Source organism: Aedes aegypti, chromosome 1, assembly GCF_002204515.2.
Source record: "Aedes aegypti strain LVP_AGWG chromosome 1, AaegL5.0 Primary Assembly, whole genome shotgun sequence".
NCBI lineage: Eukaryota > Metazoa > Arthropoda > Insecta > Diptera > Culicidae > Aedes > Aedes aegypti.
The window spans coordinates 127,464,873-127,483,013 of NC_035107.1; the positions used below are offsets into that span (position 1 = coordinate 127,464,873).

At 36.2% G+C, this 18,141-nt stretch overlaps 1 protein-coding gene across 1 annotated transcript in view; it reads left to right on the plus strand.

Annotated features, from left to right (window-relative positions):
• The first annotated feature begins 810 nt into the window (after positions 1 to 810).
• Positions 811 to 18,141, plus strand: part of LOC5568685 (mitogen-activated protein kinase kinase kinase 7) — a 94,664-nt gene continuing 77,333 nt past the window's right edge. The window contains exons 1-5 of the mRNA XM_021847323.1: positions 811 to 888; positions 971 to 1,201; positions 1,263 to 1,562; positions 11,919 to 12,422; positions 15,160 to 15,594. Coding sequence (XP_021703015.1) covers positions 1,118 to 1,201; positions 1,263 to 1,562; positions 11,919 to 12,422; positions 15,160 to 15,594 — 1,323 coding nt within the window. The 5' untranslated portion in view covers positions 811 to 888; positions 971 to 1,117. The remainder of the gene's footprint in view (positions 889 to 970; positions 1,202 to 1,262; positions 1,563 to 11,918; positions 12,423 to 15,159; positions 15,595 to 18,141) is intronic.

Here is an 18,141-nt window from a genome sequence, read left to right on the forward strand (position 1 = left end):
TCACACACTACTCGCCAACGACTTGTTGGATGAGATTTGTATAGTGCAAGCTCACAATGAGCTCACAATATAAATACGATAAATGATAATTAAAAAAAACTTTTGTTTTGAAATTGAAAATGTTGATCAAATTTGACATTAGGCATGTAAGGGTTAATCATAATCATTAATCATAATCACTAATCATACTGAGTTTAATCATTAATCATCTAAAATTGTAATTTAATCATCATTTATAATCATTAATCATACTCTGGCTTAAAAATAAATCATAATCATTAATCATGCTTAAGAAATTTTAATCAAAGATCATAATCATTAATCATGATAAAATTGAATGTAATCATTAATCACTTAATCAATCATTGCGACCCGTTAATCATTAACGCTCTGCAATAGAAACCATGGCCAAAACTACTTGAGTTTACCAGGGGGTAAACGACCGCCTAATATCTCGTACGCCACATAAGGTGCCGGTTTGGAGTTTGACGTTTCATTATTAATAATTGTTATTCCTTCCCGTGCAATTTTCGCTTCGCTTCGCAATTCGCGTCTACCCTGGCCGCGCCCTAACACTGTGGAACACGATTTTGTCTCAAGCACCAAAATACCGCACCCCCGCTAATTTGAACCATACCTCATGCAAACCACCGGGGTTTACATTTACTTGGGCCCACAGTTAGCTGCACCGCACACACCCTTTGTAAAACAACAGAGTGCTCTCGCTGCTTCGTTTCGTTTACCACCCGTTCCTTCAAACAGCTGTGCTTGCTCGCACTGACAGCTGCACGTCTCGATTCAGAACAAAATCAAAAACGAAAAAGTCGCAGAACGTCAAGTGAAAACAAAATTCGTCTGGTGTGCTGATTAAATTCAATTTTTGTCATTGTAAATAATGCTATTTATTTCGCTTTGAAGTGTGATTTTACTCTAGTTCCTAGTAATATAATTGGTTCATTATTTTAAGCAGCGCGTGAAGTGAATACATGTGAAACAAAAAGCATTTATCCGGTCGGAAGATTGAATCAGCTTGTTTTGGTTTTCAAGAGCTTTAGCAATCATTATCATCACAGAAATCTAGTCAGATAATTCCGGTTCTTGAATCCTACCGTGATCTATGGCAGTTCAAAGATCGAGCATGGCCGATTCTCTTCCATCGTTTGTGACTGAAATAGACATCAATGAAATTGAAACCATAGGGGTTTGAGAAAAAATGACTGGAGTGTTTCTTGGATCTCACTAATTTTCATTTATCATTGCAGACTGTGGGAAAAGGATCTTTCGGAACTGTCAACAAAGCCAAATGGCAAAACAAGTACGTTGCCGTGAAGTACATTGAAGTCGAAGCCGACCGGGACGCATTTATCACAGAAGTTTGCCAACTTTCTCGGGTGGCGCATCCTAATATTATTGGATTGTATGGAGCTTGCACAAGACGTCCAACCGTGTGTCTGGTGATGGAATATGCCGATGGAGGATCGTTGCACTCAGTCCTACACTGTCGACCGAAGCCTCATTATACAGCTGCACATGCCATGAGCTGGGCCAGACAGTGCGCTGAGGTGAGTAGAATCTGTGGATTAGGTTATTTAAACTGACAGATGAGAATGTTTTCGTGGCCAGCATAAACTGCGTAACGAATTAAGCATTCACTGTGCATTGAGGTTGGTTGTCAGCTTGAGGAAGATTGAAAATGACCTTCATCGTTTTTTTTTTTAATTTCTAGTGTCCCCTTCTCCCTATTTCAAGTAACACTAAAATCATATTTTTAAATTCTAATATCTACAGTTATTCCTTTTACATTTGCTAAAACGCAAGCATTTCATTCATCAACATTAGATCCACGAAAATTTTAAATTAATGTGTCATTAGAATCGTAATCTTATAATCTTTTAAGAGCACCCACGACATTTTGGTGGAAAAGTCTGGAAACTATTCAAAACCAATGAAACAGTCATTCAAGCCATCATGCAAAAGTTTGGGTTTACCCCTTAGTATGATGTATGTAGGTATCGTGCAAAAGTTTGGGTCACCTGAGCCGCACGCAAATCATGTTTGTCAATATCTCTGCCATTTTTCAACCATACTGAGGAATGAACTCAAACTTTTACACGATGACTTGAATGACTGTTTCATTGATTGTGAATAGTTTTCAGATTTCCCCGCCAAAACTTCGTGTATGCTCTTCAATGAATAGGTAAAAGATTCTAATGACACATTGATATAAAATTTTGGTCGATCCCATGCTGAGGAAATTAGCTATGTTTTTAATGTCACTGCTTTAAGTAAAAATTTAGCTTACAACATTCAAAAAACGTTTTCGGAAGAATAGCTACGAAGTAAGAAAAATTCATTGCCTATCGATGTTTAAATTGGACGCAATCACAGAGACATTAACAGAATACTTGGAATTTTCCTCCAGGGGTGAACTCAAACTTTTGCACGGGAGTGTGAACTTGGATTAAGAAGTTCTATTGGGGCTTATAATTTGTCTTCTAATATCCTCCATATTATACAGTCAATCCTCCATAAGTCGATATTGTATTATTCGATATCAACTCATGGAACTATACCAAATCCAAAATATCATGGTAATCATGATAGTCTCCTCAAACAGCTTTTCAAAGAATATATCAATACAGAGTTAGAATTAGGGCGAATGTGAAGACTTATACATTCTCAGTAAAATCGGTTTGAAGTTTCCGGGTTTAATTTTAATTCTATACTATGTTTCCGATCGATTTGATCGCATGATGCATTTTTTTAGGATCCATTACAATATTATTTTTGTAGCAAAATATTTAACTTATTTAAATATTATGAATAACATGTTAAAATAAATAAAAATCCATCATGTGCCATTCATCAAAATTTAGAGCTGTTGCGTCCCTCGGTTTTTCGTCGTCTTCAGTTTAACAACAGCGATTGCGCCTTTTGACCTCGTCCTTCTGGTTTGACTATCATCAGCTTCGCCGTTCTGCTACGCTCTCTCACACGAACCTTCATCACTAACGCCCTTCTGCACACTCAGTTTGAAACGCGCCCTACTACCACACTCAAGCTCAAATGCGCCCGGTTACCGCAGAGGGGGAAGATGGGCGAAATTGACGTCAGAGTTCGAATCGAAAGAGAATATCAAATGCGCCTTTATGTTTTTCTTACTTATTTCGTGAAAAACGTTATTTTTAAGGAACATATGTGCATTATATGATTGCAATTTATCAAATCAACTGTTAGGTGAATAAAACTCAGTTTGTTTACATTTGTTAGTAAGGCCCTTAATCTGGTACTGTATTGATATGTTCCATGACTCGTTATTTCCATGCGTCGATGGTCTCCTCAATATCAACTAATGGAGGTTTGACTTACGCTCGTTCAGATCTACTCAAAAGTGAGTAGATTTCGACTCCCTTCGGAACAAAGTGGAACTGCTCAAAAGTGAGTAACACCATCGTTACTCACTTTGGAGTAATATTGTCAAATGTCAATATGGGAGTAACACAATAACACATACTCACTTCGTTTAATCTGAAATTTGCGAAAGTGAGTAGATGTCACTCACTTCAGGAAATAATATTTTTAGAAATAAATGTATTATGTTATTCATAAAAACAGAAGAAATGTACAAAGAGTATGTTAAGCTCTATTTTCATTACCTCATATTATATTATAATATAACAATATGAATAATACATGATAACAAGTAAAAAAATTGTAATATTTGTGTTGAGATTTTCGCTGCTCTGGAATGGATAAAACTCTGGGGGATTGATGAAAGTCATGGAGGATGTAGTTTGACTGAGCCAGTAGCCCTCCCGGTTAGACTGTAAAGAATTGATAATTATACCAATAAAAAATACGACGGTAAAACTAACTGTTTATATTGTGGTCATTTTCACTGTTTCATTCATTGTGGTTCATTAAGCCAAAATCGACGAAGATATATCGATCACTTCAGATATGCCTGTATGATACACCACGTGAGAATAAGTTTTATCCTATATCATAAGGACATATTTGCATGAGTACCAAAATGGCCGCTAATGTGGCATCTCACTACCTCCTTCACTTTCTGCTCCCCACACTTCTCAGACTGTTTTCGAGAGCGATCACAAAAAAATATTATTTAATGCTACTAATTTTATCGTAGAGGGGGGTTTCTCAACTGAGAGCATTCCATAATGGGTTTTTCACAATTTATCAGTTTTTGAATACAATCACGTATACGTTATTGCAGTGATTTGGGATGTAAAATACCACTATTACTAACGAAGCGCGTCCACGTTCGAAACCATGGATAGGACAAGCGTTGGCAAATATTTTGTGCACAGTGAATATAGGAAAACTTTTGATGCTTGGAAATTTTTGATGGGCTGGGAATTGAAAGTGAATTTTGATCGGTTTTGAGTTGAGTATATTGAAAAATTCTACTGTAAAAATAGGGGTGTCTAGAATAATATGCACCCCTGGAACAAAACGACTTTTTGAGGTTTCTTAGAATGTTTTCGAAAAATTGAGACATTTTTCGGGGAGATTTTCTTGTCAAATTGTACAAGGGATCCTTGCTATCCAATCAAAATGAATCCAAATTACTTCGCAAATAGAAATATAAAAGCCAGGTGAGTTATTTTGCCTCTAGAGTGCATATTACCCCAGATTCCCTTAACACAATTCTTAGAAGACTGGCTTGTTTTTCTTTTGACTCCCATACTACAAATTGTGAATGAAAGAAGAAAAATCATAAAGTAGATTTTCTTGGAACTAGGTTTTTGTCACTCACACTCCTTTGCTTCTACCCCTCTCATTTTCATGCCAGTTGTAACCACAAGACTAAGAAATGTTTTCGTATTTAGGATCATGCATTGGATCAACTTTTGTAATCATTCATATTGAAAAATGTTTATACCTTTTTTATTTATATCCTGTTTGAATTAATTTCGTTAATAAGTTATGCGTTGAATTCTGCAGAAGATTTTCACTCAATCAATTCATCGATTTGATTTAACACAAGCATAAGCATAATCATAGATGACTGTACAATTTGTAGTTGTACACTACGGGGCTTGGGATTAGCAAACCATTCTCAATGTGCACAATTCGAGAGCTCAGAATATAATGAAGTCAATAACGGCGCCGGCCACGTCCTTACGGTCATCGAGGAGGGGAAGGGATGTTAGTGTGACTACCGCTGTTACTAGAGACCGAGATCACCTCTGCATCTCCCCGGATGTCACAGGAAGGATTTTTGTTAGTGGGAAGAGTTAAAAAGCTAGGGGCGATCCATTAATTACGTAAGGGTTTATGGGGGGAGGTGGGGTTTGAGATTTCTTACGCGCCATACAATTTATTTTTAGTTTTCATACAAAAAATCTTACCATGGGGGGAGGGGGGGGTTGAAAAATCCCGAAAATTGTCTTACGTAATTAATGGTCCGCCCCTTACATAATTAGGATCACCTTGGTAAGTGATGCGACTCATGGCACTTTAGAGTTTAAATACAATTATGTTTATGGCTTCATTATTAACGATGACAAATGTTTGTCGACACCTGTGGTGACGAACTATTCAAAAATTATTGTTGATTAAAACAAATAATATTTTTATTTTAATGAGTGTTTTGATGAATTTTTGTCAACACACGGAGTGACGAACAATTCATTATATATTTATGTAATTCGCGTTTCAAAGGACAGGGCTGGTAGTAAGTCACTTTTTAGTGACGTGGTCACTTTTTTCGACCTGGTCACTAAAAAGTCACTATTTTCGACAAAAAGTCACTAAAGTCACTATTTTCAGGAAAATGGTCACTAAAGTCACTTTTTTCGTGATCAGATGATAATGAAATCTTAGCCAGGGATAGCACTTCAAACATAATCAAAAAGAAATGGATATTTATCATTATCAGGGCAACTAAAGTGTGATTTTGAAATCAAAGTGTTAAGATTCTTGACTCGAGTAAAATAGAGACTCCCGACTAACTTTCTGGAAGAATTCAGGTGAATGTTCCCTAGTCATTTCCAACGGAAAATGTAAAAATTTCCTGGGAAAAGTTTTGGAAAAGATATTGGCAAAACTTAGGAAGCGACTTCGGGAAGAAATTTTTTTCCGAAATATTTGGATACATTTTGACACAACGCAGGACTAATATCTAACAGACGTGCTGAATAAATTACCAGTGAATTTTCTGCAGTAATCTACGGCTATAGAAGGAATCCTAAACCTGCCTCCTGAAAGAACATCATCAAAACTCCACTATATGCCTATTAGCCTGGGACATGGTTATATGAAAAATTTAGATTCTCGCTCCAGTCCACTTTTTGGATTGCATTTAGGTCCCATAACAACTGTGCAAAATTTCAGCTCGATCAGAGAAGCTATATTTTAGCGCCAGCCGTTCAAAGTTTGTATGGGATTTACTATGGGAAAACTTACTTTTACAAAGAAAAATCTCCAGAGATCGCCCATTGTCCTCTATACAAATTCTGAACTCAGACCTCGATAGGTATTTCTATGATGAACAACATTGTCCAAGATCGCAAAGCAATCCGATGCTTGTGGACTGGAGCGAGAATCTAAATTTTGTCCCACACTAATGCCTATATACTATAATATACTATAATAAGCCAAAGATGATTACAAATAACAACAAAAATTCAAAAAGTTTGTAATAAACTCGTCCAGGATTTCAATAGCAAGTACTAGTTTTGCTAGGAACCATTGCAGATATTACATTAGATATTCCAACATATCTCGCATAACTTCTGATCTCGCCCTAAAAGCCATTGGTAACCATGTGTGTAGCTCGTTGTTTCTGAGCATTTGAATGGATTTTCATGTTATTTAACAACGCTATGGCAAAGAAAGGATCATTATCTACCTGCCCGTTATGTTGGTTTGGATGCTTATTCTTTCTTGTGCTCAGAAACAATGAGCTACACACGTGACTACCAATGGCTTTTAGGGCGTTATCTCAGAGTATGCGAGATATAAACTATACATGTTTTCATTGATTACCTTTTGGCAGTTTTATACATGACTCAACTCTGAGTCCACTCTTTCTATACAAAAAACACGTTACTCTAATGAATGCTTGAACATCATGAGACGATAATAATTAATTAAAGATGATATCAGTGACTATTCCCTAACATCAAATCCACCTGTTTATGGAGCAACTCATATGAGCAAAACATATGCGATTTCTATCGTTCATTGTTTGCTTTATGATCTAAGTATTTAAAATTAGTCATTTTAAGGGTTGTAGATCAGATAAAACGTGTGGTTACGAGTCGCCACTGAGTGATATGATTGTCTTCAAAACCTAATTTAGTTATTGAAACGATCAATTGAAATATAAACATTTTAAGTATGCATGGAATTATTTTCTAAATCTTTATACAAGACATTCATCGAATTTGGTTTTTCTCGAGTTCGCCAATAATCAGTTGTGTTCTAGAGTTACCGTTGTTTGCACAGATTTGTTGAGAAATGCTTCAAAATCTTCAATGAATTTTACCTGTTAGTTCATCATGAACAGGAATTATTCTAAACATTCTATCACGAGTTCATAGTTCATGTATTTGATTTTTTTTTCGACTGAAATCAGAAATATAAAATAGTAACCTATATTAAGTTAATGATCGTCTCGTAAAAAATGGTATGTGAAATCTTCAATGAGCCATCTTTTTGTCTCATTCCGGATAGCTTATTGCTTAAGATTTGAAATTACTGCAGTTCTTTACATTCTAAATTCACCCAATATGTAGATTGGCTACACATATAACGTATTTTCATTTCTAGTCATTTTAATGACTAATACTTGTAATTTTGAAGTCACTTCTAGGTCACTTTTTGGTCACTATTTGGTCACTATTTTGATCATTTTGGTCACTAAAGTCACTACTATTTTGCAGTCCAACTGCTACCAGCCCTGAAAGGACCAAAGCTAACCAGTTGCAGCTGCTAAGTAAATTGGAGCAGACTTTTCAAATCGAGTAATATTTCCGTATGCATTTTGATGAGTCTGGAGAATCATGTAAGCTACAAAGCTCATATTTGGATATAATACACGTCGTACTAAAGCGCTTCTTATTAGCTCCTGGCGATGGTGGAATTTTCTACATCCTCATCAAGAAACTTCCAGAAAGTAGCTTATCATTCTTAGTTGATATGTTCAACAAATGTTTTTAATTAGCTTATTTTCCTGACAAATGGAAAAATGCTAAGGTTGTGCCAATTTTAAAACCAGACAAAAATCCTGCAGAAGCTTCTAGCTATCGTCTAATCAGTTTACTTTCCTCCATCAGTAAACTTTGGTTATTTTGAACATAATGATGGCCCACATCAACGAAAATTCAATTTTTGCCAATGAACAGTTTGGATTCCGCCATGGACATTCGACCACCCATCAACTTTTATGTGCAACAAATTTGATCCGTTCCAACACATCTGAAGGCTATTCTACTGGTCTTGCTCTTCTAGACATAGAAGAAGCATTCGACAGTGTTTGGCATGAAGGCTTGATTGTAAAATTAATAAACTTTAATTTTCCAACATACATTGATAGAATAATTCAAAGTTATCTGTCAAATCGTACACTTCAGGTTAATTACAAAACTCCAGGTCTGAAAGACTTCTTGTAAGAGCTGGAGTTCCTCAAGGCAGCATTTTGGGACCAATATTATACAATATTTTCACATCTGACTTACCTGAGTTACCTCAGGGATGTCAAACATCTTTGTTTGCGGATGACACTCCGCCAAAGGACCAAGCCTGCGTGTCATCTGTAGTCGATTGCAAAAAAGTTTGGATATTTTTTCTTCATACTTGCAAAAATGGAAGATTTCTCCTAATGTTTCCAAAACTCAACTAATAATATTCCCACATAAATCAAAAGCTCTTTATTTGAAACCTACAAGTAGACATGTTGTCACGATGAGTGGGGTTCCAATAAATTGTACAGATGAAGTTAAGTATCTAGGGCTCATGCTAGATAAGAATTTAACTTTCAAAAATCACATTAAGGGCATTTAAGCCAAATGTAATAAATATGTAAAATGTCTCTATCCCCTTATCAATAGAAAAAACAAAACTTTGTCTTAAGAACAAGCTTTTGATATTCAAACAAATTTTCAGGCCAGCCATGATGTATGCTGTACCAATATTGACTAGCTGTTGTAATACCAGGAAGAAAGCTCTGCAGAGAATTCAAAATAAAATTTTGAAAATGATTCTGAAGCAAATGTCAAATAAAATAATTAATAATTTCAGGCAAAAATCGTTAAAATCTTCTATTTTCACGATTAATACGTTATATATTTAGGTTAAGTAAATTGAAAACCTGTTTTTTTTTCTTATAAGCAGGTGAAATTCACTTACCTGTAAAAATCTGGACTGCTACGGCAAATAAAACGTAATATGTTGTTAACAAAATGTTAATAAAATCTTAAATTTGTTTTACCAAATTAGGATGATAGTGTTGTCTAACACAGAATACCTAGATATAAGAAATGAATGTAATGTTTGGAATGATACTAATAAAAAAAAGCGCTTCCTAATGCAAAGTGTCAGACAGTTCGGCCTATTAAAACCCGCCATGCCAAAGCGAATCATGGAAGTGGCCAAATAGCTCTGCACTCTACCTATTTATTATTCAATCGCTTAGAATTAATTGGCTGATAAGTTAGCCCGTTATGCAGGTCTGCCCATCATTTTTGAATGGTGGCCCAAATTTCAGAAACAATTTTGTATGGTGGACCATTTTTTATAAATGCATAAATATTCACATTAAATTTACATTAAATTTGACAAAAGTTAGTAAATCAAGCAAAATTTCTTTAAGAGATATCGAAAACCAAATAAATGCTGCTAAGCATCCTAGCGTATTGACAGACTTCCGAAATCATGCAATAATCTTACCCAGGATATTTTGAGGAGTCTTCCCAATAAATTTTGGCGAATTCTGTCAGAATGCCAACTAATATGAAATCAGATAAAAATTCTGCCCTAAATTTGACAAGAATAAGGTATTGAATTCGATGAATATCCTGGCTAAGAATAAAATGCATCCTGTTGGAGATGCTGAGAGAATCCTGCCTATGTAATCCGTGAACATCGTGTCCATAATTCATAGCGAATCCCGTCCAAGACTTTGCGAAAAGCCTGTTTATTCTTTAATATAATGCTGCCAAAAATTCTGTTTACATCGATCACAGCAGTTAGTAAAAATCGTTTCCAGAATTCTGGGAGAATATTGATCTATTATTCAGTAAATCTTTTAACCCGTATAGGCCTGAGTGAAAGCAAAAGTACTAAAACCCTCACCGCTCAGCGAATTCTTAATGGATTCGAATGATTTTTTTATCAGTTTACTGGCCCACATATCTTGTTTCTAGAAGTGGCCAGAGGCACTCGGAAATGCTCGGGACATGCCAAGTTACCTTTATTTATTTGCAATGACAATCGTTTTAAGGTGATTATAAAACGAAGCCAAACTTTGAATTTTCAAGTTCACAAGACTGGAGAATCGGACAACAGATCGTGTTGAAAATCAATCAAATTGCTTGCTTGCTGGTGATAACTAATGGGATAAATTTTCAACGCGGTGCGCTGTTTGGTTCGCAAGTCTTGTGCTCTTGAAAATTTGAGGTGTTCTATAATCACCTTAATTTGCATAAATTATGAAGATCTGATATTCAACATTATACATGAAGAGTTTTGCACCGTTTAAAATATAACGGATGTGGCCATTTGGACGTAATGCCCGGACGAACCGGCATTGGATTGTTGGATACTAAACCGTTTCTATTCTCGAAAAGTAGAGATCAAACATAAAATGCGTTCCCATAAACTTGTCACAGATGTTCAGATACAAATTGACCACTTTATCGTAAGTTTGAGGCGTTAGTTATCCAATTCAATCGTTTCTCAAAAGGTTTATACTGATGTAATTTTCTTAAAATTTCATCATATAGTGACCATATTATAGCCGTTTCCGGAAATTATCTGTGTCTTGAAATTTATCTACCTCCAGGGGCACTGTGCCAGTCCTCTGTCCACTTCTTGAAACTAGATATGTGTGTCAGTATACTGACAAAAAATCATTTGAATCAATTAAAAATTTGCTGAGCGGTGAGGGTTTTAGAATTTTTGCTTTCACTCTGGCCTATACGGGTGAAACTTGATTTTCTCATAAGTTAGATTTATCTGCAGAACAAATTTAACCGCTGATAAAACTCCAATCAAATGTACCTTAAATTTAGCTGTACATTATTCAAGACAAAGATTTCCAATGATTCAGAAAATCGTGTATTTATGAAAATACGGAAAAACAATTTAAATAATTACCAACTCAAAATATTTGTTCCAATCAAAAATGAAAACTAAAACAGAGTATGCTCTAACTTCAAATTTTTGGAATAATCGATGAACCATATAGAAAAATAATTTTTGAACTCTCCGTGTGCCGCACATCAGTGGATCATCGCATGACTTCATTGACTCTGAGTGAGCTATTCTAGCTTCGATGTTCTGGGTGAAGCCTCAGATAAATTCTCTAGAGGCAACTCAGCACAAATAATGCTGAAATAGTTTTAATTCATGTTGTCAAACAAAATTACCCATTACAAAGATATGTCCAGGGGTGGCAAAGTATCTAAGAAATCTGCCAAAGCTGAACTGCAGTGTACGGTCAGCGTGATGTCTCGTTAGTCTGAATCCGAATCTGGAACTTCATATCATCTGGTAAGCAAATGTTCAGTTCTTGAAAAACTCGATTCCACTTATTTAGTAAATCTGATTTCGGAAACCTGAATTTCCAGGACATTCCAGGTGCATAATCCCAATTATTTTCCATATTACCTTCATGCATAAAAAATCTCTTCAAACTTATTTCCATGGTTTTGTCCTCTTTATTCCAGGGTGTTGCTTATCTACATGACATGAGGCCGAAAGCAATGATTCATCGGGACTTGAAACCACCAAATCTACTGCTAGTCAAAAACGGAACTGTGCTCAAAATTTGCGACTTTGGGACTGTTACCGACAAGTCCACTAGAATGACCAACAACAAAGGCAGTGCCGCTTGGATGGCCCCGGAAGTGTTTGAAGGGTCGACCTATACCGAAAAGTGCGATGTGTTCAGCTGGGGAATAATCCTGTGGGAAGTGATCGCTCGGGAGCAACCGTTTGAGAACTTGGAAAACCCGTACTCTATACTGTGGAAAGTCCATCAAGGCTGCAGACCTCCGCTAATCGTGGGATGTCCGAAACCCATCGAGCAACTTATGACCAGCTGCTGGAACCAGGACCCTAGGAAACGACCTTCCATGCAAGATGTTGTGGACCAGATGAACCATTTGTGCAGGTTATTCACTGGAGAAGATGAGCCGATAGTATATCCGGATGAGGTTGATGATGACGAGGTAACGTAATCAACAATTTATTTTATGTTTTTCTTGTAAATTGTTACATGTGCCCCTTCATTTATCAGACTGTCAAGAATCCAAGAGCTGAGAATTTGGCGCATTTTGTTCACACAAAACATCGACATGTCGTTATTTCATCAATTTTCTAAGAAATTTCCGTTCCCTCCCGATTCTTCAAAAAGGTCGAAAGGACAAAACGTCGAAGAGAGAGAATTGAGTGGGAACGAAAATGTCGAGAAGGCTTGATTTCCTTTCAAAATAATAAATAATTCGACCTTAACTCTCTTTCGACCAGGGGCGTCGCGTGGTCTAATTATCAACCTGTGCATTTCTAATTTTATGCATTTATGCACTTCATTTTATGTTTGTCATTATTAGGTATCTTGGGTTCAAACCATTTTTTTAAGTAAATAAACTAGTGATTATTAACCGTCGTTTTCAAATACAATTTTCTTCTGATTATTTTTTTGAATCAAAATATTTAAGATTACAAATGCTAATCGAGTTGTTTAGTTTAATTTAAACTCAACCAACAATGTTTAACGATTAGCCATCATTATGGTAAAATTGTAAAATTGAGTATGAAAATAATTCTACGTATTTGAGTCATCAGTGACGATTTATAATGCACTGGATTCTAGCAAATATTGTTGTAATCATAGCTTACATATCTTTACATAGAATTCAAAGATCGGTAGCATCGTGTACTGAGTGCACGCATCATGGAACATGCTCGCTTTAAAAACGCACCACAAGCGTCAAGATGCTGGCGATGACGGAGGGTACGACCGCTCTTGAGTTAATTTTCAGGTTGTCATATGATTGACTATCACAAGTACCACCGCGTCAATACTGTATGTTAAAGCGAAGTTTTTAACTAGTATTGTACAGAAAACAGCAGCGCGAGTACTGAGTGACAAGCTTGAAAAAACTTCCTACCGACAGCCGCCTGAAAAATCGGAAAAATCGCACCTGACCTGCCTTCATACCCCAAGCGAAGTAATGCTGAAGGCGCCAGGGTAAAAAAGAGCAAACAAAATACCGTAAAGGCCCCTGACTCTGCGCAGCTCCTAATTCTGCGCAATTTTACCAAAATCCACCAAAATCTGGTAAAATACTTACATTTTTGTTCAAAATTTATTTTTCATATATTGCTACAATAGTAATAAAAAAGTACGTGAAGAATTTTCTTGACAAATTTACGTTTATTACTTTAATAAAAAATAAAATAGCTTTAAAAATATTGAAAAACGTCCAAATTGACTGCCCGTTAGCAATAATGCTAAGGGAGTACCTCATCACTTAAGTCATTTTAAGCAAATTAAAGAGAATATATTTCAGATTTTTAGTACGTAGTCACTAGTTTATTTATCGAGCAATCATCACTGGTGAAGTGCAACTTATTTTCTTTTCATTTTCTTAATCTTCTTGAGTGCTCATAGTAAGGAACCATTTTTCAACTATGTTCCTTTCTATGCGCAGCAGGTATAAAACGTTATTTTCAACATACAATCAACTCTCCAGATGTCGATATTGGAGGGAACCATCGACTTGTCGAGACCATCGAGATATGGAATAGAAATGCTTTGGAAAATTGTTCGAGGGGACCATCGTAGTAATGGAAGATTAAAAAATGACGTCCATCATATTTTAAGGATTTCTACACTCCGTCCCCTCAATCCCCTGTCGCGATTTTACAGTACCAAATGAATGCATTGTCACATTTTCGTATACTCCTCCTCCCCATGAACGGTGGACGTAATTTTTGAATGCTCCCTAACCATGTAAAAAAATAATGTTGATTTTTTGTATAGTTTCATGAGTCAATATCGAGTAATGAAACATCGAGGTTTAATCGTTGGTTTAGATTTTAGAAAACTAAATTAAATAGATGTTTTGGAAAACTTATGATGATTTCGATTGTTTTGAGAGTTGCACTTAATGGCATTCAATTGAATTATAGATAAAATTCACTTCACTTAGTAAATATGTGTTATCGAGATGAATCAGCCTAGGGCTGAAAATCTCTTAAATAAAGACAATAATAATAATAATAAAATATGTGTTAGAGACATTCCACGCTCCACTGGGGACGTAAAGCCGTATAAAGCAAGAAAATGAAGATTAATTCGGAGTTTAAATGCTAGTAATGCTTTTAGTAAAATAATTCAACTGTTATAAAGAATTTATCGAGTGCGCAGAGTTAGGAACCTAAATGCGCAGAATAAGGAGCGCAAAAATGAATGCGCAGAGTTAGGAATACGAACACCCTTGAGAAAAATTAAAAATTTGCTATACAAATCATTACTTAGTGAAGCTTTTATAATGTTTTCCTTATACATAAGATCAATAAGTATTTGCTTCCAAAATTTCAGAATATTGTGTTTTGTTTTCAATTAATTACAGCTGTTTGAAAATTGAAAAGCCTTAAGCGCGCAGAGTATGGGGCCCAGAGTATGGTATATCCGTGCGAAAAATGTGTGTTTTTGCCACGAAAAATCAATTTTTACATTAGACAGCGTAAATAGAGGCATGAGCGGGTACTGGACCACTGATGGTAGTTCTTTCTCTTTTTTGTCCAAATTTTTTTTTTTGTCTTCAGTTTCTTTCATATTGGCGTCAATTTGGAAAACAGAATTTAAGAATCTGGTCGAAATTCATATAATATGTTAAGGATTATAATAATTATCTTCAATACCATAATATATACCTTCATACGATATTATCTTTACAGGTATCTTCATACTCCCATGACAATAGTACCCTTGAATCAAACCATCACGACACGGGTTCAATTCTTGACTCATACGTTGCTAGAAATCATGGCACGATAACGTGTTATAGCCCCGCAAATACCAACGCATCAAATTACTCACGAAGCTACCGTCCGAACGACTATCGCATTTCTCTTGCAAGGAATGTCTATTCCAGAGGTTCGGACTACGGAAGGTATCCAGTCGGTAATGATTCTTTTGGAAGCCTCCACTATCCAAGAAATACCCGTCCATCGATGGGAGGCTATGTGGCACCTGACTACAGCCATAGGAACACTGCGCTCCGAAGGAACCGGGGCAGGTCACCTCCACCGCATGCCGCAGAATCTAACAGCAACGATGCATCACCAGTGCCTTACCGCATGAAAAATCCTCTAAGTGTTGACATTGATCCGGTATGTATACGGTTATGATATCTTTTTCATTTGGAATTGGAAAACCAAATAATCTCGGTGATCTACGCTGTCCATAGGAGCATATCAATGCCATATTTGCTGGATTCCTTATTCACATGGGGCAGTAATGTGCTTATGAAACTTTCGTCAAATAACTATTGAAAACACATTTAAAAACATTACTACCTATTGTTAGAAAACACGAATATACACACTAGAGTGACGCAAAGTTTAAAACTTTGGCTCCCCTATGCTAAAACTTTTTTTATTATGGTAAAAAGCATCCTCCAAAAGTTTTAAATGATTCGGAAGAAGTTTGGCTTGCACAGTGTGCACTGCATACGCCATTGGAAGTTTATATGGAAAACGCCAACCTTTTGTATTTAGCCCTCTATCTCTTCGTCATATTTTTTTTTAAAGTGAACAAACTCTTCTCATGTAAAATCCTTTCAGTTACAACTTTGCTGAAGACCCCATTTTGATTGGACGTCAGAATATATTGTTGTTCATCATCATAAAGTGGGTTTGCATGTAGCATGCTTCACCAACTGTTCGGCAGGTGTTGCAGGTTTGTAACGCGGACACGTTTGGAGAAGGACTTTTCTTTTAGTTCAGTATCCCTACTATGGTGAGCTACGAAAGTAGTCACCAGTAGAGACTGATCTTACACAGTTGATTGCTAGTCAAACATTGATTTGTATTTCGATCATTTGAGTTTATATAGGTCTGACAATATTTGGGTTATACTATATTGCATATGAGTTAGAATGAGACAACTGGATTGTAAAACGAACAATTTGTGCATCTTCGCAAGGTCGGCAATTTGGGTGCCTTGGTGGTCCAACCCGATATGCACAATGTAAAGTCATTTGCATATGGGTGGAAAAAGGAATAGGGGAAGACTCGAGTGCAGTAGCCTCGATGCGTATAGCTTATGGTGCATATGGTTGCTATTCTGTTTTGTGTAACTTGATCTACAACGTTTCTTGTTTGGAGTTAATGACTTACTTTGTGTTTATGACTTGAATTGTTGGGTGATAGGTATTCACGTAACACAGGCAACAGTGGTACTTCTGCCGGGAAGAATAGATCAAAGTCTCCGGATCGAAGATACACAGACCACTCTGTTCTCCAGCAAAAAAAAACAGTGTTGCTCTGAATGTAATTAAATGATCATCTCAGCATAATTTAGACTTTGTTATCAATAACAACAAATTATCCTCACGTCCCATCAAAATGTCTTCGGCAAAGTTGTGGCTGAGAAAAAAAATCACATGAGACTAGTTTGTTCACTTTTCCATAGACTATTATGACGAGCAGCTCGAGAACTGAACATAAAAGGTTTGTATGTTTTGTAGTAATTTCCATAATGGCGTTTGCACAACCAAAGTTCTTCCATATTAACTTCAATTTTTGGGAGAATAATTTTTATCATAATTAACACCGTTTAAGCATGGAGAGCAAAAACAATGCAAAGTTTGCATTAACCTAGTGTATACTGATATGGACAAATTAGTCAGTTTGAAAAGGGTAACCATCATAATTTGGATCCCTATTATATTTTGAACACCCTGGACGATTTTACTATCCCAGTTCAAATATAAAAACAAACTCAGTTCACAAATTATTTGGAAAGATAAAACTGTTTCATACTTGCACAACCATTTTTGCGTAGAAAATATCTTTATTTTGACAGAAATTAATTTAATTCAATCAGTTCATCCATGCAACCGTTACAATACTTTACTTCGGTTTTCCTTGGGCAGCGTCCACTTACTAGTAACGCTAAAATTAAAATTTGTCGTATTCTGGAATATTCATGACCACGTGAACATTTTTATTTTTTTTTTTTACTTAATCATTTATTTAGCAGGCTCAAGCGCTCTTAGGCATTATGGAGCCGGATTGAAAGGATTTATTTACAAAATCATATTTGTTTCTTATAGAACTAAGTTAGTTTTGGGGAACCGTAAAACTCGCGGTTTGGTCGAGGTTAAGGAATACAATCATTTTTGGAAGGGATGGGAAATATGGTTTACTTGTTGATCTTCAACAGCAGCATTTTGTTGAGGCGTTATTGCTGCTGGTCAACGCAGAGTGGACATGACGACAACCTGTAACGGTACAAACAAACGGGTTTCGAGGGAAACAAGGTGGACATCCAAAAAACGGGAAGGGGTATACGAGGAGGACAAGCGGATCAAAAAGCATATTATCAAACAAAAACGTCGATTTGCTTCAAAAACTTGTAAACAAGTAACATGTAGTCAAAGTCCAGTCTACCCAACACATCTCTAATGTCTTCCTTGTCTGGTTTTCCTCGGGCCCTGAGAGATGTACATAGATTTGATCTGGCAATTCCGTATTCTGGGCAGTACCAGACAACATGGTTGATGTCTTGGTAACCAGCTCCACAACCACATCGATTATTGTCTGAGAGCCCTATTCGATAGAGATGCGAGCCTAACGAGTAGTGGTTGGACATCACTGCCCATACTCGCAATACAGTCCCATTAGGAAAACCATCATATCGAGAAAAACACATCT